General features: G+C 44.8%; 1 protein-coding gene across 5 annotated transcripts; it reads left to right on the forward strand.

Moving 5' to 3' along the window:
* The first annotated feature begins 11 nt into the window (after window positions 1-11).
* On the forward strand, window positions 12-19,593 carry mlxip (MLX interacting protein). Of its 5 annotated transcripts, none has more exons than XM_058070991.2 (17): window positions 12-628; window positions 3,824-3,930; window positions 4,009-4,091; window positions 5,120-5,227; window positions 5,346-5,387; window positions 6,629-6,821; window positions 7,751-7,843; window positions 9,311-9,411; window positions 10,004-10,508; window positions 10,573-10,628; window positions 10,725-10,818; window positions 13,098-13,192; window positions 13,311-13,412; window positions 15,044-15,168; window positions 15,271-15,394; window positions 16,503-16,632; window positions 18,820-19,593. In XM_058070991.2, the coding sequence occupies exons 1-17, from the start codon at window positions 312-314 to the stop codon at window positions 18,945-18,947; spliced, it is 2,403 nt and encodes an 800-aa protein (XP_057926974.2). In that variant the 5' UTR covers window positions 12-311; the 3' UTR covers window positions 18,948-19,593. The 5 variants fall into 5 exon arrangements, with proteins under 5 accessions (XP_057926974.2, XP_057926976.2, XP_057926975.2 ...); XM_058070993.2 differs by having other exon boundaries at window positions 6,698-6,821; XM_058070992.2 differs by having other exon boundaries at window positions 5,120-5,209.
* The last annotated feature ends 763 nt before the right edge of the window (window positions 19,594-20,356 follow it).

Consider the following 20,356-nt stretch of genomic DNA (forward strand, 5'->3'; position numbering starts at 1 on the left):
TGGTACAGGAGCACTTCCTGCTCCAAGCTCCAGAAAGCCCGCCCCATTTTTTAGGCAGTTGTGTCAGCTGGTCTGTTGTCAACTGTCCATAAAGACACCGAGACGTTCCGAGTTAGTATTACCGACGAGCTGGCGGTCTAAAGAAATGGGTTAAATGGTTAAATGGGCGACAACCTGAGTCTTTGAACGAATAGCCACGTAGTCGTCGGCCAGCCTCATGACGGGTCCCTGGGCTAGCTAGCTAGCTAACTAGCTGGCCGGCTAACGTTAGCTATTTGTTCGCGGTGCAAAGAAGCGTCATCACGGCTTCGATGGAGCTCGGCGCAAGGCAGCTGCACCATCGCACGCCGCCGGGCGTAAAGCAAGAGCAGGATGACGACTCGGACGCGGAGGAGGCGAGCATGGGCCTGCGGAGGACCGAGAACGGGCTGGAGTCGCAGATCATCCACAGCGGGCACTTCATGGTGTCGTCGCCGCACAGCGAGCACCCCCCAAAGAAAGGCTACGACTTCGACACTGTCAACAAGCAGACCTGTCAGACGTACCACTTTGGCAAGGCCAGCACGTCCCACATCTCCATTGACGCATCCCTCACCAAGCTCTTTGAGTGCATGACACTTGCATACAGGTACGTCACATTTAATGACCCATACAATCCTCTAATGGACAACAGAGTTGTCATTTAGTGTTATGCAGGCGACATAAATGTTCACACAACAGAGGTGAGCACTCTTATAATGAGTGTACAGTAAACACTAGACCTGAGAGTAATGACAATGGCTTTATTGCTTTCCATCATGTGTAATATGTTTACAGTTAAACCCATTCATCATGTCTGAAAAGGAGCAGGAAGAAATGGAGTTTACTCAAGCCCAACCCTTCTCCAGGTGTCAGCAATGACTGATAGTTTATTCATATCTTTAAACGTCAACATTTTCTAATGGGGAGGGAAATAATAGATCATTTGTAACAGTAAATAGCGCATTAACTGATAAAAGTGGATGAATAAGGTCAATTATTTGGTTTTATCATTACAATCTATACTCATCTGCCAAAATCTTTTCAAAATGTAATGAATAAATCACTAGACGTTACATTACATTATCTTGACACTGCATGGAGTCAGCCATGACATAATGAAAATATGTTCTCCTCCCATTGCGTGTGGAAGTGGTCTAGTCGGGGACGGAGGTAGAAGGAGCGGCAGAAGGGATACGTTTGTTGGCTTCTTATTTCGTTCTTCTTTCTGACTCCGTTTGAAATCCTTTAAGTTTACAATAAATACATTGGAGGCTAACTTATGAGTTTGCTAGCATAATATGCTTATAGCGGCGGCCGTCTCTTGTGTCCTTGCAGTGATCCAGTATCCTGCGTTGATGTTGCTCAATGTGGTGTAAACAAAGAGTAACAGGAGTGTGTAGGTGACTATAGGGGTGTTATTTCATGTATACAGTGCTCTAATTATACTCAAAAGCGTGTAACATCTTATTATATAGCTCATTAATAATGAATGTGTGAATTATTCATTTATTTTTAGCAAATGACAGGTTCTTATTGGCTGAACTGTAGCATAAATTGTAGCCGTGTGAGAGGTTGCCATCCTGAATGGCACAAAAAGGCCAACGAAACAAAGTTGTGAATTACTGCTTTCATTTGAAACTTTCCCTTTCCGGCTAAGTACTCTCCGGGGACTTTACATCACAGCCCTTAATTGAATACAACAAGTTCCTTGTTCCTAGTCATCACGTTGAATGAACATGCAAGACTTAAGGCGGAAGCCAAGCAACACAACACAACAAGCCTGATCAAACTGCAAATGTGGCCCTAATTGTTTGAAAGCAGACGGATGACGCACTTTGATAGCGCAGGGCCAGCAGGCCCCGGGCGTGTTCACTCGTAACAGTTCACTCGCAGAGTTGTGGGGGAAGGCGAGGCGAGGTGCTGGTCAGGGGATTGAGGAAGTCATGACCTCTGCTGTGAGATGGAATCCGTCGGGAAATGCATTGGTGCTCTGAGTGACTGGCGTTAGGCGCATTGTCCTGCATTGATAATCTGATGAACAGCAGCACGGCGGTCGAGTGGTTAGCGTGCAGACCTCACAGCTAGGAGACCAGGGTTCAATTCCACCCTCGGCCGTCTCTGTCTAGAGTTTGCATGTTCACAGGAATGCTGTAACATGAAACAAAGAGTCATGGGAAGAAAATGTTTCACTATCGTGCAAAAAGTAACTTTTGTAGGAGCAAGCTTATTTATGTGCAACAAACGTGAGAAAAAACCTTGCGTCAAGCTGGATGATAACACTTTACGTGTTATTTTGATGTAAAACAATCTTTTTTGTGCTGTTAATAATATTGTGATATAATGATATATACATAATGACAGGCTGCACGGTGTTCGAGTGGTTAGCGCGCAGACCCCACAGCTAGGAATCCAGGGTTCAATTCCACCCTCGGCCGTCTCTGTGTGGAGTTTGCATGTTCTCCCTGTGCATGTGTGGAATTTCCCCCGGTATTCCAGTTTCCTCCCACATTCCAAAAACATGCTAGGTTAATTGGCGACTCCAAATTGTCCATAGGTATGAATGTGAGTGTGAATGGTTGTTTGTCTATATGTGCCCTGTGATTGGCTGGCGACCAGCCCAGGGTGTACCCGAAGACAGCTGGGATAGGCTCCAGCACCCCCGCGACCCTTGTGAGGAAAAAGCGGTAGAAAATGAATGAATGAATGTTAGTTGATGGCAGAATTTACACAAATATTTCATGCTTTGGAACGATATTTGTATTTTATGTTATTTTTTTATTATAATTTGTGTTTGTAAATATATTTATATTTTATAGTAAATAAAACATACATTTTTTTTGTACATTGAATTCTTTCATCAGAGGACATGACACAAATGTTGCCTCTATTTTTTTTGGCTCCCTCACAACACATGAGATTTCTTTTCATATTTGCACATATTTCTTACTGTTTGCTACGTGTACAGTCACTGAATGCCGCTGTCTTCATGGAGTTAGTTAGCGGCAGACACGACGAGGCTTTCTATTTACAGCCGCAGTGTCACAACAAGAAGAGGATTCCCTCTGACTTTTTCGAAATGGCACCGCCGACTTGGAATCGCTGGCAGGGCTAATAATAGAGCAGGGAAGCACTACCACCACTACTGCAAGCCTCTAACTACTAGGACTGCTGTTGTTGTAGTGCATATTTAAAAAAGGCATTTTCGTCATGTCGGCAGGAGAGCGTTCAAAATGCCATCCATAGGGAAAGAAATCAGGCAGGAAAAGGGCAGCACTGGAAGGAAACTGGGATACAAGTGGGCGGTTACAACTTGGTTGGTGTTGTTGAGTCTGCAGGAAAACAAAAATCACCCACGCAGGCAGAAAAGGAAAATACAATCATGATACAATCAGGTTTTCCCTCTTAAGCCTTGCTTATAAATGCAGACACTTTGTCCCGCAATCACTTTTCCACCATCTTACTGAGTAATTTGGGGAGAATTCTCAAGTCATTTGTGAGTCCTTGTGATTTTCTGTTAAGTGATCATAATACTGAAAACCATGATGGGCAGCAATTCCCTCTCCCACACTGCCCCTGTCTCTTTTGATTCTAGTTCATCGTCCACTTCCTGCTTTGCACATTCTCTACCTGCAGCTCTGAAATAAAATAAACGTAACTTTTGTTATTACCTCGGCCAAGGAGGTTACGTTTTTGCAGGCTGTTATGTTTTTCTGTCTTCAAAATGACATTAATCAAGAATTTTTCAGGCCTTCGCTACATTCTCGTCGTCTTCCCAATGTGACTGTCTGGTCATTTTCCTCAGCGGCGAGCTGGTGTCCCCCAAATGGAAAAACTTCAAGGGTCTGAAGCTGCTTTGGAGAGACAAGATCCGCCTCAACAACGCCATCTGGAGGGCCTGGTACATGCAGTGTAAGACTTACTACCCGGAGGACACACAAGCTCTGTCAAGTGGGGGACCAAAGTGACTTTTTTTTTCCCCATTCGCAGATGTGGAAAGAAGAAAGAATCCAGTTTGCCACTTTGTGACTCCTCTCCATGGAAATGTAGACCTGGAGCATCGTAGTACAGAGGTGAACATTTGGAAAATAACATCTGACTGTCCATGTCATCATCATGTGGTGACCATGAAGGAGTAAGATCTCGATGTGTATGGGGCATATCTGACCCTGCGTTGCCACACATGGGGGGCCACGACACACACTAGAGGTCGACACGGCTGTGCTTTTCCTTGGCCGCCCTGCCCCACAGCCCTGGCACGACAGCCACAGCCGTCATTAAATTAAATTAAATTAAATTACGAATTAAATGACCTCTTTTCAGCTCAAGATAGTATAAATTGTGTGAAAAAGATGATATAAGGAAGGATTATGGACAAGAAACAAATGAGGCTATCAATATTAAAGATCATTTTTACAATTCCAGAAGGCGCACCTCAAGTGTCTTCTGCAGCAGTGGCTTGTGCAAAAGTTCTATGCATGTTGCACTGTTGAATGTTATTTTTAATGGTGAAATGTTAAGACATTCAGTGATTTTTATTATCTCCACAAATTTCTAAACCATAATTCAATACACTAAGACATTTGTGAAGAACTATCGCGGAAAGCAAGTCTCGAGTTTTCCATAGCTGTGGCCGAGGAGTCCGGCCAGCCGTGGGGCCAGCCGCTCCGTGTAGACCTCTAACACACACACACGGAGTACACAAGTGCGACGTACGAAAATATTGACATTTTGCTCAAATAACCCCTGAGTCTCCTTGTAGTTGCCAGGTGGTTTAAAAAATATATGTAACCGCCAAGGTCTAATTAGCACTGGATCAAAAAACATTGGCATGCACAGCTGTGGCTGTAAGCAACCCTCAATATAGTTTAGCAGTTACTGTATTTGAAGTATCTACCTCTGCATGCGCTTTGAAATACTGGTTGCATGACTCAGCATGTTGTGCACGTTCCACTTGCCATTGCATTGTTTAAAATGAACTCATCAGCTAAACACCTGCCGAGCAATTAGTTCCTTACCGCTATTACAACATTGGTTCTGTTGAAGGCCTTGTCCTCTTAGATAAATAACAATAACATCACCCCCCCTCCCTCCACCGCAGATGATCACCACAGAGGGCAAATGCTGGAGGAGAAGAATCGAGATTGTCATCAGAGAGTATCACAAGTGGAGGACGTACTTCAAGAAAAGAGTTGAGATTTCGTTAAATGTACACGTCATACAAGTCACACTTTTTTAAAAAAATTTCGGTGGTTTTGTTTTGCTTGATCGGGCAAAGCATTCAGTCAGTGCCATCGTAACGTCGTGTTCACCGACTTGTCTTTCAGTTGCAGAAGCACAAGGATGACGACCTGTCAAGTCTGCTCAAGGTTTGCACAGACTAAAAATCACGCATGCCACATGTCAACCTCGCCTAAGTGCACCAAAGCATCAACGCATTTGTCAATTCAAACTATGGAAGGGCGTTGGAATCAATTTTTTTGTGAGTCAGAAAGATAAACTTTCGAAGGAAATAATATAAAGTGATTAGGTCATCATAAAACCTGTATGAGGGCTGCACGCAGATCTCACAGCTGGGAGACCCGAGTTCAATCCCACCTTCGGCCATCTCTGTGTGGAGTTTGCATGTTCTCCCCGTGCATGCGTGGGTTTTCTCCGGGTACTCCGGTTTCCTCCCACATTCCAAAAACATGCTAGGTTAATTGGCGACTCCAAATTGTCCATAGGTATGAATGTGAGTGTGAATGGTTGTTTGTCTATATGTGCCCTGTGATTGGCTGTGATTGTACCCCGCCTCTCGCCCTACACCCTGGACTGGTGGCCAGCCAATCACAGTGCACATATGTTTGTTAAAATTGCTAACTGAAAGCTATAATTTCATTATAATTTATGATTCCACCCATCCTTAATTTGAATTCCGTTTTTCACAGCAAGCGCACGTTTCGTAATTGCACACCTGTAGGCCTCTTACGATAATCAATAAGTCAATCAACCGATACTTTTGCAGACCTCGGTATATTATTATTATTATTATTATTACATACGTATATAGCGCGTGCACGCATGTTTGTTTTCGTCCTCTGTGCATCCGTCTCCACACATGGGTGCGTTGGTTCTATAGCGGAATGAACGGCGTGAAACCCTCCTGTCAGTCATTCAGTTTCTTTGTCCCAGTGGGGGGGGGGTTGCTAGCGAGTGCACACACGGTGCTGCAAGTGAACGCCGTTGGTAGCGAGCAACCAGCAACAGTGTGGTTACTTAAAGGGTCATGACACAAGGACTACAGTCAATTGAAGTGTACTGCAATCATGTTGAATAAGCAGGGGGAAACAGTGTGAAATATTTTCTTCAGCCCGTTTGCGTATTGTTATTTTGTTTCAACTGCATTTTGCTGCTTCTAAAACATGTACACGTACAAATTTATGCAAAACCTTGTTAAACTTAAATGGCGTACTCCACACACAGTGTTCCTAAAAGTGACTCCAATTGAAATGTAGATCATATTGTTAATCGGCAAAAAACAATTATCGTGACAGGCCTGCACACCTCACTCAGCTCTGCATGCTTGTGTCATTAACCAGCTTGGTGGTTGCATTTCTAATGCCTAAAGGGGCCCAAGGAGCAGTTATCGCTGTTTGGGGAAGTCCCTCCAGCCATGCACCGTGTCTCCCTTTATCAGGATGAAGAGAGCGAAGTGGACCTGGAGAGCCTCTTTGACATGGAGGTTCTGATTTCGGAGGTTTCAGACACGTTGTTCAGCACCTTCCACCAGCCCACGGCGTGGCCCAGCCCCAAAGAGCCCAGTAGGGATTTCATTTGATGTATTTTATGCCAAAACAATAGCCACGTTTACATGGACCCAAATATTCCAATTCCATTCGGGTTATTTGCTCCTTTGTATACACCTCATTCCCCCAAAAAAAGTACCAATCCGAATGAATATATAATCGGATTCACAGGGATTTAATATTCATTTCCCCAATCCGATTGAGGTATCTTGTACCCGCTCAATCGAAAAGTTGCCAGGGTTCGTTCTTTCAGCGGATGCTCAGCTGTGACGTAACACGCAGATGTCTCTCAGGTTTTGAAAATGGCGGCGAGCAGTCATCACTGGACTACAGCGAAAAGTTCATTTTTGATACAAACTTTAAAAAAACTGAACGTTCAAGTTGCTGCTTTAAAAAAAAGCGTAGCAACTGTCCCAACAACCGTGGTAATCACACTCTCGTCCGCCATCTTTGATGAATCACGTGATGTGTACGTTTTACTGCGCATGCCCCATTGACTATTCTGTTTGATTATAGCGGTGCATGTAGACAGGAGATTGGAATATTCCTTTCCATGTATACACTGTTTTTTAGTACGTCATTCGGAAAGAGAAAAATCTCCTCATGTAAACGTGGCTAATGTGTGCCAACATTACATTGACATTGTAACAGCAACATCATGCAAGGTTAGCCTATTTGATTAAGAAAAAACAATGATAAAACCTACATCTCTCATGTTGGTATAGCCCCAGTCTTTATTTTACGATATTGTGAAGCCTGTTTTTTTGACAAACGTTGGTGCTCATAAACAAGCTCTAGGGACACATCATTCAGTCTTTTGCATAGTGCTGTAAGTAGCATTGTACAGGTAATGTCATGTTGGTATTGTTTTAAGCCCAGATGAATGGGGGAGGGGGTTGCCAAGAAGGGAGGCTCCTGTTCAATGAACCTAAATCTTTTTGCAGCGTATGCAGGGAATGCAGACATGATCCAACCAAGACTCAACCCCTTACAGCCCAACCTCGACTTTATGGAGGACTCTTCTGACCCATTACAAGGTACTCTTAAAAACAACAGGAACGGGGGGGGACCAGTACAGTCCTGAGGATTCAATTTAGCTAGAATGTCAGCATGCAACACAGCACGGTACCTGTTACGGCGTACATGACTTGAATTATGGCGTCATGGACGTAAACTGACTTGGTGCTTGCTGTGGTTATTATGCACTAAGCTATTCTTGTTTATTTAATTATGTATTTAATTACTTTTGTCTTTTTCTGACTTGTTTCTCCCGCTGCTCCCTGTAGTAGGTGTTCCAGTCTCCAGATTGGCATCCATCATATATGCTGCTACCTTCATTATAACTGTTAAGCCCTGTTGATCATAGTTATGAGGACTCTTGTAATCTCTCACAATTTTGGGTATATAAGCTACACCCACTATATTTGAAAACTAAAATATGATTTAAGGCGCAGTCGCAGGTCGTCCATCCATGCATCTGTTTTCTATACCGCTTATCTTCACAAGGGTTGTGCGGGTAATGATGTCTTCGGGCGAGAGGCAGGGTACACCCTGGACTGGTGGCCAGCCAATCACAGGGCACATATAGACAAACAACCATTCACACTCACATTCATACCTATGGACAATTTGGAGTCGCCAATTAACCTAGCATGTTTTTGGAATGTACACACGCACAAGGAGAACATGCAAACTCCACGCGTAGATGCCCAAACGGAGATTCAAACCCAGGTCTCCTGACTGTGTGACCTACATGCTACCCACTCCCCCACCATGCGACCAGAGTCCATGTCGTAACATGGGATATTTCGTATACAAAGATTTTTCTTTTACTTTTAATTAAATAAATGTTGGGCGGCACGGCGGCCGAGTGGTTAGCGCGCAGACCTCACAGCTAGGAGACCAGGGTTCAATTCCACTCTTCGGCCATCTCTGTGTGGAGTTTGCATGTTCTCCCCGTGCATGCGTGGGTTTTCTCCGGGTACTCCGGTTTCCTCCCACATTCCAAAAACATGCTAGGTTAATTGGCGACTCCAAATTGTCCATAGGTATGAATGTGAGTGTGAATGGTTGTTTGTCTATATGTGCCCTGTGATTGGCTGGCCACCAGTCCAGGGTGGACCCCGCCTCTCGCCCGAAGACAGCTGAGATAGGCTCCAGCACCCCCGCGACCCTCGTGAGGAAAAGCGGTAGAAAATGAATGAATGAATAACTGATGTATCGTATTCCAATCAGAATCTGAATCAAACCGTCCTGTTTACAACAAGGGAAGCGAGCGATTTTTTTGTCTGTGAGGAGGGCTTTGAGATGATCTTTGTCATGTGGTGCTAGTATATTTCTAAACACACTAATGGTGCACACTTAAAGGAATCACGCACGTTTTGTAGTAACTCAGCTACACAGTAGATGGCCTAATCTAACCCAAAAAGTAGTGTAATTGTGTTTTTTTTTTATTTTTAATTTTTATACTAACCGCTTGCTAACATAGAGCCTCTTGTTTCCAGACTTATTTCACAGCTACCGTCAGCCCGTCTTCCCCTCTGTTTCCCCTACCGCACCGTCAGCCCCCCCTCTGCCCAGCAGCAGCTCTCCGTCCCCGTCCCAGGTAAAAAAAAAATGGGGCTCTCAGTGCCTTTAACACACTACAACCACCACCCACCTTCACGACTACCACCACCACCAGCAGGAATTGTGTAAGAGTCTGTGCCCCCATCTTCTGTCTTGCTTTTCTCTTCCTTAAAGTAGCCACACCAAGCCAATCCATGTAACATAGTAATCATACTAAACTGAATTATCACACGCGACTTGTTGTGGAAATATTGTTGTCATGGACAAAATGGCGCAAAAATCACGGTAAATTGGTCCCAGACATAAGTGAATTCACTCCAAATGAAAACCTGTTTACGACATTCTAAATATGAAAAACCAGTATCTACCAGTATTTCGAACTGGATGAAATTGCGATAAAGGTTTCCCATTATAGTAATTGATGGTGATACTTTTGGAGTGTGTGCATGTGTGTGGATTCTTACCAACGTTTAGTGGGAACTCACTCCCACTCCTTACCTATCATAAAATCTATCCTGGTTTATACTTTATATAAAAACCTATAGTCAGGACAACAAAAGTGGCCTTGGCAGAGGTAATAAATAAAAGGCCAACCACCAATGAGAGAGTTCATGTGTTTTTGTCACCAGGTCCAGTTAATGTCATCCATGCAGCTCCCAGTCAGCCCCATGGCGATCCCCTCCCCCCTGACCTGTCAAACTAGTGGAGACAGTGATGGCGCCATTGTGGAAAACTACCTGCCTCTTTATCCGGGTCAAGTGGCGTTGGGCAATCACGTTGCAGTCTCCACCCACAGTCCCCTGGTGTCTCAGTGCCTTCCCATTCAGGACGTGGGGGCACCACCCCTGGTACCATCCCCCTCGGAGCCGTTGGATGTGGCCTTAGCGCCCTCCGTCATCACACACTCTTCCTCGGCGGCGGCGGTGACGGCGGCCGCCAGCTCCACATGTACCCAGACCCCACCTCCTCCATCCCGGCTGCTATCGTTGAATCAGCTCGCTGCCCCCAACGTGCAGCCCCAGCAAATGTTCGCCGTCCCTGTGCGGCCACAGACGACCAGCCCTCACAAAAAACGGCCATTAAAGAAAATCGTCCCAGCCAAACCGCCCACCCCCCCGCAACTTTACTTCACAGGTCTGTAGTTTCTTTCACATGGTCACATTTTTATTATTTACTTTTCATTATTCATCCTCGCTAGCCATGATCCCAACGATGAAAACGGACGTGACCCCGCCTCCAACGGTGATGATCGCGGTATGTACTCATCAGACACATAATTAAGTACACGGTGTGCGGTGTGAGGAACTGTGCCGGAGGCGGTGACATACTCTGTTTATGTATCCCCCTCAGGCCTGTGGAATTCCCGTCGTACCTCAAACACAGAAGTCTTCCCAGCGCATCGCCCCCTCGGACAACCGAAAGCAGGAATCGCCATCCAGTATCGGTGAGGGTAACCTCTGACTCTGTGACACCTAACCCTCCTCTTGTGTTAGTGTCGGCACCGACCCGTTTTACATTTTAATGCATACAAAGAATCACATAACATTTGTTTATTGCATCAAGGCTTTTTGACTTTGTCAGGAAACTCTTATTTCAACAAAATAAAACCAAAAAAATTATTTTTACTACATTTGAAAATGGTCTGGTTGAAATTATGACCACTGTATTGTTGGGGTCGGTTTCGACCTGGTTATAATAATATAACTATAAAGCAATATTTTGAGCCAAAACTGAGATGTACAATGTACAATTGTACAAGTGTACAATTAGTCAACACAATGGCAACCAGCTCCTCTTCTCATCATGTAAGCTTCAGGGGATTCTCATTTTGACCAAGATCTGGACCACATTTTTGGTGACCAGAGGAAGATCTGACAGGCTTGGTCCTATCAGGGATGTTTGGTAGAAATGGGTGCAGCTCCTTCTGCTGATGTTCAAACCACGGCAATGATGACCGTGGATGAACATCTTGTCCTTTTCCAAGGAAAATGCCTGTTCTGCTTTTTGATTTCAGTTTATACTAAAGTTCTGTTGCTTAACCCAAACACATAGATGTTTCTTTAGTGATTAGTACTAAAATGAGGAAATAAATAAAACTAATTGATTTAAGAGATATGTTCTATAGCCCTCAGTAATAGCCAGGTAACAAAAGAACCTTCAATTTATTAATATGATTCTTTTGAGGTTCATTTTACCATTTTTGGAAATTGAAATCGAGGGTTATAGTGGCAAAAAAAGGCCTACATGCCCACACCAAAAGTATTAAAACCAACATTTTCATGGATGAGAAAGCCTAAGAAGGTAACCAAGAGATGAGAAGCAAATGTGATGGTAACTTATTATTTTTAGTGTATTTTATAGCTGATTTAATACACGGGTCAAAACCGACCCATTAACATAAGAGATGATACCAGAAAGCTAACACAAGAGGAAGGCTAACCACAACAAAGCAGAGCGTACCCATACTCTTTCCACCTAGGGCCATTTTGATTTGAGTTTTTAATAGCCGAGCCCTGTAGATACATTTAGCGGAAAAAAACAACCTGTACAGTAATCCCTCCTCCATCCCTTATCGCGGTTAAATGGCTGGTTCCACCTGACTGTGATAAGTGAAATTCCACCGCGTAGGAGTCACAATTACTAAACAGAATATCCTTGCAGTTCGATCAGAGAAAACCAGTTTTTGACTTTGTGAGTACATTGTACATGTTGTGGGGTCATGGAAACCTACAATCAAAGCCTGTTGTTCCAGTCCAGTGCTTCAGTGGTGGACTCACCCAACAATTACAGACACCTAGTCGCTGATGCCAAATAAGCCCCTCTACCTGCCCACACGCATAACCAAAACTTTAAATTATTGTTATTTATTCTAAATTATTTAAATTATTTGTACAAATTACTGTTACAAATTACGCTGTATATTCTTCATATTTGATGTAATCTATTTATTCTCTACATTTGTATTTTGTATGTTTTATTTTTTATTACACGGGAGCCAGGCAATGACATTTCGTTGGCAATTTCACTGCTGTGTTATTGTGCAATGACAATAAAGAAAGTCTATGTCTATCTATGATGTAGAATAAGTTCGTCCACAAGTTGGGGGTCTTAAAGGCTCACATTCTGTAATTTTAAATTAGTTCATTTAGCTATTTTATGTTTGAAAGTGGGCAAAAATATGTAGATTGACTTAAATAAAACACTTGGCCGTAGGCAACCACATAACAGCGAGGGACGACTGTATCTGATATTGGTAAAAAGTCGATATGTTCGTTCGTTCATTTTCTACTGCTTATCCTCACAAGGGTCGCTGGGGGTGCTGGAGCCTATCCCAGCTGTCTTGGGGCGTGAGGCCGGGTGCACCCTGGACTGGTGGCCAGCCAATCACAGGGCACATATAGACAAACAACCATTCATACCTATACCTATACCTATTAACCTAGCATGGTTTTGGAATGTGGGAGGAAACCGGAGTACCCGGAGAAAACCCACGCATGCACAGGGAGAACATGCAAACTCCACACAGAGATGGCCGCTGGTGGAATTGAACCCTGGTGTCCTCACTGTGAGGTCTGCGTGCTAACCACTAGACCGCCGTGCCGCCCAAGCCGATATGTAGCATTTCTAATTTTTTTTGTTTAATTGCATTTTTGCATAAGCCACGTGTCGCACCTTGGACATGCTTGTATTGTAATTTGTTTGGTTTTTTTTTTGGTTCTCCAGTCCAGGGTCAGTCTGGATCTGGTCAAAGTTCACCTTGTTCTTTTGATCAAGTTCCCAGTCCACAATCTCTGATCAGCAGCAGTACAATACCTCAGGTAAAAATAATAATAAACACACACTTGTACCCTAAATTGATGTTCGGCCTAGTGCTACTCAACTGCAGCACATTTTAACGTAAGCGTGTGTGTGTGTGTGTCTGTGTGTCATTTCCAGAGCCAGAGAAGAGCACACCAAGCCGAGCAAAACAGACGCTTAATGAACTGTCGCTACAAAACGCTCTGCAGCCTCGTTCCCACCCTCAACTCCAAGTCCCCTGTGAGTGTGTTGTCGCAGTTGAACACCCGTTGTTGTTGTTGTTGTTATTGTCTTCACGTCTGTTTGTTTGTTTATTTCTCAGTAAGAAGGATTGTGACAAAACCTACACACTCAGTCGCCATTCAGTGTATCTCACAGTATCTACTCAAGGGACAATACTATAGAATGCAAACTACTTGGAGGAGTCAGTGTGCAGCTTGGAAAGAGTTATGAGTCAGTACACAGCCATGGTTGTCCAAGTCGCTGGCAACATAAGCAAATAGCAAGATATGAAACTCTTGGCGTCACAGTCTGTGGCTGTATGAGTGCTGCCGGAACCGGGGAGCTGTGGTTCACAGAGGTGAAAGATGAATTGACATTATTCTTGCTCATAATATTAATGATTTTATGTTCGTAAGATTGCCATTTTGTTTTGGTTAGAATGGAACTTTTATTCTCTGCTTTTTTTTTATTTCAACTATTTCGTTCTCGTAATTATGACTTCATGCTCATAATATTTATTCTTCATTCCCATAACATTGTAAGTTTTCCTGCAACCTAATTTTCCAGTCTGTCTTTTTTTTTTTAAATAATGCATTTTTTCCTTCAATATGACCACTTTATGCACTAAACATGATTTGTCCTATATCACAATATTGGTATCAATTTTCAAAACTTTTTTTTATATAAATTATATTTTAGAATGGGCTGCACGGTGGTTTAGTGGTTAGTGCGCAGACCTCACAGCTAGGAGACCAGGGTTCAATTCCACCATCGGCCATCTCTGTGTGGATTTTGCATGTTCTCCCCGTGCATGCGTGGGTTTTTTCCGGGTACTCCGGTTTCCTCCCACATTCCAAAAACATGCTAGGTTAATTGGCGACTCCAAATTGTCCATAGGTATGAATGTGAGTGTGAATGGTTGTTTGTCTATATGTGCCCTGTGATTGGCTGGCCACCAGTCCACAGTGTACCCCACCTCTCACCCAAAAGACAGCTGGGATAGGCTGCAGCACCCCCGCGACCTTCGTGAGGAAAAAGCGGTTGAAAATGAATGAATGAATATTTTAGAATGAGCTGCACGGTAGAAAGTGGTTAGCGCGCACACCTCACAGCTAGTAGACCAGGGTCCAATTCCACCCTCGGCTATCTCTGTGTGGAGTTTGCATGTTCTCCCCGTGCATGTGTGGGTTTTCTCCGGGTACTCCGGTTTCCTCCCACATTCCAAAAACATGCTAGGTTAATTGGCGACTCCAATTTGTCCATAGGTATGAATGTGAGTGTGAATGGTTGTTTGTCTATATGTGCCCTGTGATTGGCTGGCCACCAGTCCAGGGTGTACCCCGCCTCTCGCCCTAAAGACAACTGGGATAGGCTCCAGCACCCCCTGCAACCCTAGAAAATTTATGAATGAATATTTTAGAATATGCCGTGGGCCGCAAATGGCCCCCAGGCTGCACTTTGGACACCCCTGCTAGAAATAACCACAACAGCCTGAATAGTCCAGTTGTTCAGGAAAGTCATGCGGTGTCATGCACTCGTGGGATGCGGATGTGCTCGTCCTGCCATTTTTCTCAGTGAACGCACTTTGAGTCTGGTGTGCTTGAAACAGTTCTTTCATGCGCCGGCGTTTGTCTCCGAAACTCCCACAGACAAATGCGGTCACAATCCAGAAGACCGTGGAGCACATTGAAAAACTCAAGCAGAAGAGGGAGGAGATGCAGATGGAAATTTGGAAGCTGCAGGAGGAGATTGCCGATCTCAACGCCTCCATCAGGTACGGACGTGGCGCTCATTTGGTAGGTCATGCTCTCCCCCCACGCCGGCACCCGCACAGTGGCGTCACCGCTTGTCTCCTGCCTTTTTGTTTCTGTCGCAGCCTGTGTCACGACCAACTACCTGAGAGCGGGGCGCTGATAACGCAGGAATACTTTGAGCACATACAGTACAAGTTCAATGAGTATGTCAAGCGGCGCACTCTGCAGAACTGGAAGTTCTGGATTGTATCCTTTTTCAGGTCATTACAAACGGACAGTACCGGATTGTAGCGGCTATTGCCAGGCCAGATGGCGTATCGCAGGAATGTACGTCACCTGGATTAACGGCAGGTTTTTTGCAGGTCTCAAGCACAGACGTGCATGGTCAAGTCAATAGCAGACAGGTAGAGTCAAATCCGAGTGGTTAGCGCGCAGACCTCACAGCTAGGGGACCCGAGTTCAATCCCACCCTCAGCCATCTCTGTGTGGAGTTTGCATGTTCTCCCAAATCATTTATAAGCAGCTGGCGCCAAGCCTGCTGAGGCCTAAGTCTCTTGCATAAACAGACGCCATTTTGATGTAAAACTGTGTCATGAAATATCTTGAATGCATTAGCTAACTAGGTAGTGGAGTGGTTAGCACGCAGTCCTCACAGCTAGGAGACCCGAGTTCAATCCCACCCTCGGCCATCTCTGTGTGGCGTTTGCATGTTCTCCCAAATCATTTATAAGCAGCTGGCGCCAAACCTGCTGAGGCCTAAGTCTATTGCATAAACAGACGCCATTTTGATGTAAAACTGTGTCATGAAATATCTTGAATCCATTAGCTTACTAACCGAGTGGTTAGCGGCCTCACAGCTAGGAGACCCGAGTTCAATTCTACCCTCATAGAGTTTGCATGTTCTCCTCGTGCATGCGTGGGTTTTCTTCGGGTACTCCGGTTTCCTCCCACATTCCAAAAACATGCTAGGTTAATTGGCGACTCCAAATTGTCCATAGGTATGAATGTGAGTGTGAATGGTTGTTTGTCTATATGTGCCCTGTGATTGGCTGGCCACCAGTCCAGGGTGTACCCTGCCTCTCGCTCAAAGACAGCTGGAATAGGCTCCAGCACCCCCTCCCCCCTCCCCCACCCTCATGAGGATTTAGCCGCCATATGGCTCGACGGCGCATCCCTCGGAGGCCCCATCAGCCCACTTGGCCTTGTCAATGTACATATAATGCCGATGTAACACTGCCCCCTACTGGGTATGGCAGACAGCGGTCCACACTCACCGAACGGTGGTTTTTAAAGCTCAAGTCGGGGCCCAGAGTTTGTCTTTGTCGTGTCGAGCCTTGACATCACGCTCCCTCAGTTCAGCGTCATCATCAAGCCTCTCTTCGAGTCCTTCAACAAGATGGTGTCCACCACGAGCCGAGGCGAGCTTGGCAAGACCACACTGGAGTGGCTGGAGCGACACTGCTCCCTCATTGCCCTCAGACCCAGTGAGTACAGTCTCAAACACACACACACTATTCATTCATATTTCTCCAAGATTTATCACACTTTTTATGTATACATAATATATATATATATATACAGTAAAGTCTCGTTATATCGATATTCTCAGGAGTCGGAAAAAATACCGATATAACCGGACTATCCATATATCCGATCCTGCGCCGAACTGCATTAAAAGTGGGCAATAATGCACTCGACATTGTTCTATAGCAGGGGTGGGCAAACTACGGCCCGGGGGCCGCATGCGGCCCACCAAGCGTTTGAATCCGGCCAGTTGCTTTCTAAGTATTTCAACTTTTAACATACAAGCTGGCAACATGACTTGCAAGTCGGATTAAAAAAAAAAACACACAAAAAAATGTAAAATTCTATTTCGTAATTTGATGTGGTCTGATGTTTAAAGTGCTCCTGAAAAAAGGGACACACAGCTGATAGTATGACACTTTTACAAATAAATTAGACAACTAATACAATGCAGAATGTTAGAATAGAATTATAAGCGTAAAATATTGTGTGTGTTAAATATATTTTCCGGTGCCCCCCGGACAATTTTGTTAACTCAACGCGGCCCACGAGTCAAAAAGTTTGCCCACCCCTGTTCTATAGTATCGAACAATGTCGAGCAGCTTAAATCAATCTTTGCTTAAGGATTTCAATACCAAAGAAGAACACGGCGAACGGCTGCTTCCAGTCAACTTTATTTTTCACACTTCCACCACCAGAGCACAGCACACACACCGATTCCCGCACTTCCTGGTTCACAGGTCATGCTCAACCCACCCCACATAGCTGGCCAAACACATGCCAGTATAGAATCTATACACACGAGAGAAACCACGAACGCCAGCATGTACATATGAAAAACAGTGATTATTGCAAGCGATAAAAAGATATCTGAATACAACACAATTAAATACATGTATTTGTACGCTTGTGTCTTCGTTGGAATAGGTGTGTATGCTATGTCAGTTGGTTCTTCTGTTGCAGGCATGTGTTTGGCCAGCTATGTGGGGCGGGTTGAGCATGACCTGTGAACCAGGAAGTGCGGGAATCGGTGTGTGTGCTGCGCTCTGGTGGTGGAAGTGTGAAAAATAAAGTTGACTGGAAGCAGCCGTTCGCCGTGTTCTTTTTTGGTATGGAAATCCTTAAGCAAAGATTGATTTAAGCTGCTTTTGTATCGATATAAGCAGACCAAATTGGCTGGCGGGAGATGAAAAGGGCATCGTAGTAACCGGATTATCATAATAACCGGGTATCGTACTAACGGAACTAATTATATCATAAAAGACTAGAAATTTGCCGGGAAATGAAAATACTATTGTAATAAGTAGTAATTCGTTATAACCAATATCGATATAACGAGACTTTACTGTGTATATATATATATATATATATATATATATATATGTATATGTGGACAAAGTCACAAAAAACACAAAGTATTATTTACTTGATTGGGATCCATGCTAGGTTAATTGGCGACTCCAAATTGTCCATAGGTATGAATGTGAGTGTGAATGGTTGTTTGTCTATATGTGCCCTGTGATTGGCTGGCCACCAGTCCAGGGTGTACCCCGCCTCTCGCCCAAAGACAGCTGGGATAGGCTCCAGCACCCCCGCGACCCTTGTGAGGATAAGCGGTAGAAAATGAATGAATTAATGAGTGTAAAGGTGACTGTAGGGCTGCTATTTCATGTCTACAGGGCTCTAATGGTGGCAAAATTGTATTTAGAACGTTATAAAAGGCTTTCAACGCTGTAACTATGGAAATATAAAATAATATAACACAAAAAATCATCCAGCAAGTAAATGGGCTTTCAAAGGCGTAGGACCAAAATTGACTTTTTCCATTGGATTGTCAGCCCCGCAAGGCATGCTTGGTAACCTCGAGGTAGCTCCTCCTCATAGTAACAGGGCTGAGTACTTTATGAGCTGCTGTAGAGCTGCAACAACCCCTCACCTTAACTGCTGTTTTTCAGCAGGTCCCTAAACCAACCAAGCGCTCCTGTTGTATAGAGGATCTTTGACAAGTTTAAGCGAACACATTGTTTATATTTGATATATATATTTTTATGTATGAGCCTCGTTATATTTCCAACAGAAGAAGAGTAGCGACGGGTCCTTAGCTTTTTGCCCAAATGTTGACTGGACTCGGGCGTGTCTCGTTCCAGTGGTCCGCAGCACCCTCTGCCACCTGAGCACCAGCACGTCCATCCTCAGCGACCCGTCACTTTTGCCCGAAGAAGCCCTCCAAGCCATAACGTGTGCTGACGCCAGTCCTCCCCCTCAGGCCAGGTGATGAAGCTCCTCGTCCTCCTCATCATCACCCCCACGGAGGACTTGCCATGTCTTCCTCGTGCCCCCAGGAGGCCTTCTATTTGTTGTATTGTTCCCGTGAACAATATTTCAGTGACTACTGCCAGGATGCAAACAGCAGCAATACGATCAAAAGGGAATTGCAGGGCGCTTGTTTCCGAGCTCTGCACGACTAGATTGTAGATGTGTGGCTTTTTGCTTTTTCTACAGCAGAATGTTTGTGCTTTGTTTTTCCGTCCTTCACATTTGGCTTGCTCAGCTTAGTTCTGCTGAGCGACGTGACCTACAGCCCTCATAGGGAGCTTCACTGAAACACAGCAGTACCCATTGGACATACGTTGGACATACGTTGGAGTAGCAGTATACATTGGACATACGTTGGAGTAGCAGTATACATTGGACATACGTTGGAGTAGCAGTATACATTGGACATACGTTGGAGTAGCAGTATACATTGGAGATACGTTGGATTAGCAGTATACATTGGAGATACGTTGGAGTAGCAGTATACATTGGACATACGTTGGAGTAGCAGTACACGCAATGCCACAGGCTTTGGCATTGTACAAAAACACCACACTGACACTGAGGGGAAACAAGCATTTTATTTGAATGGTTTTGGGTTAGGGTTGGGGTTAGGATTTGGGTTGGAGTTGGGTGGGGGTTGGGGTTAGTGTTGGGGTAGGGGTTGGGTTTGGAGTTGTGTTTAAGATCGGAGTTAGGGTTGGGGTTAGGATTGGCGCTGGGGTTGGGTTTAAGGTTGGAGTTGGGTTTAAGGTTGGGATTGGGGTTGGGTTTAGGGTTGTGGTTAGGGTTGGAGTTGGGTGGGGGTTGGGGTTGGTTGGGGTTAGGATTAGGGTTGGGTTTAGGGTTGGAGTTGGGTTGGGTTTAGGATTGGAGTTGGGTTTAAGGTTGGGTTGGGGGTTGGGGTTAGAATTGGAGTTGAGTTTAGGATCGGCGTTAGTGTTGGGGTTAGGATTTGGGTTGGAGTTGGGTGGGGGTTGGGGTTAGGTTTGGAGTTGGGTTTAAGATCGGAGTTAGGGTTGGGGTTAGGGTTAGGATTGGAGCTGGGGTTGGGTTTAGGGTTGGAGTTGGGTTTCGGGTTGGAGTTGGGTGGGGGTTGGGGTTAGGGTTAGTGTTGGGGTTGGGTTTGGAGTTGGGTTTAAGATCGGAGTTAGGGTTGGGGTTAGGATTGGAGCTGGGGTTGGGTTTAGGGTTGGAGTTGGGTTTTGGGTTGGAGTTGGGTGGGGGTTGGGGTTAGGGTTAGTGTTGGGGTTGGGTTTAAGATCGGAGTTAGGGTTGGGGTTAGGATTGGAGCTGGGGTTGGGTTTAGGGTTGGAGTTGGGTTTAAGGTTGGGGTTGGGTTTAGGGTTGGTGTTGGGTTTAGGGTTG

Source organism: Doryrhamphus excisus, linkage group LG3 (genome assembly GCF_037039965.1).
Source record: "Doryrhamphus excisus strain RoL-2023G ecotype Guam linkage group LG3, RoL_Dexc_Guam_v1.1, whole genome shotgun sequence".
In the NCBI taxonomy this organism is placed as follows: domain Eukaryota; kingdom Metazoa; phylum Chordata; class Actinopteri; order Syngnathiformes; family Syngnathidae; genus Doryrhamphus; species Doryrhamphus excisus.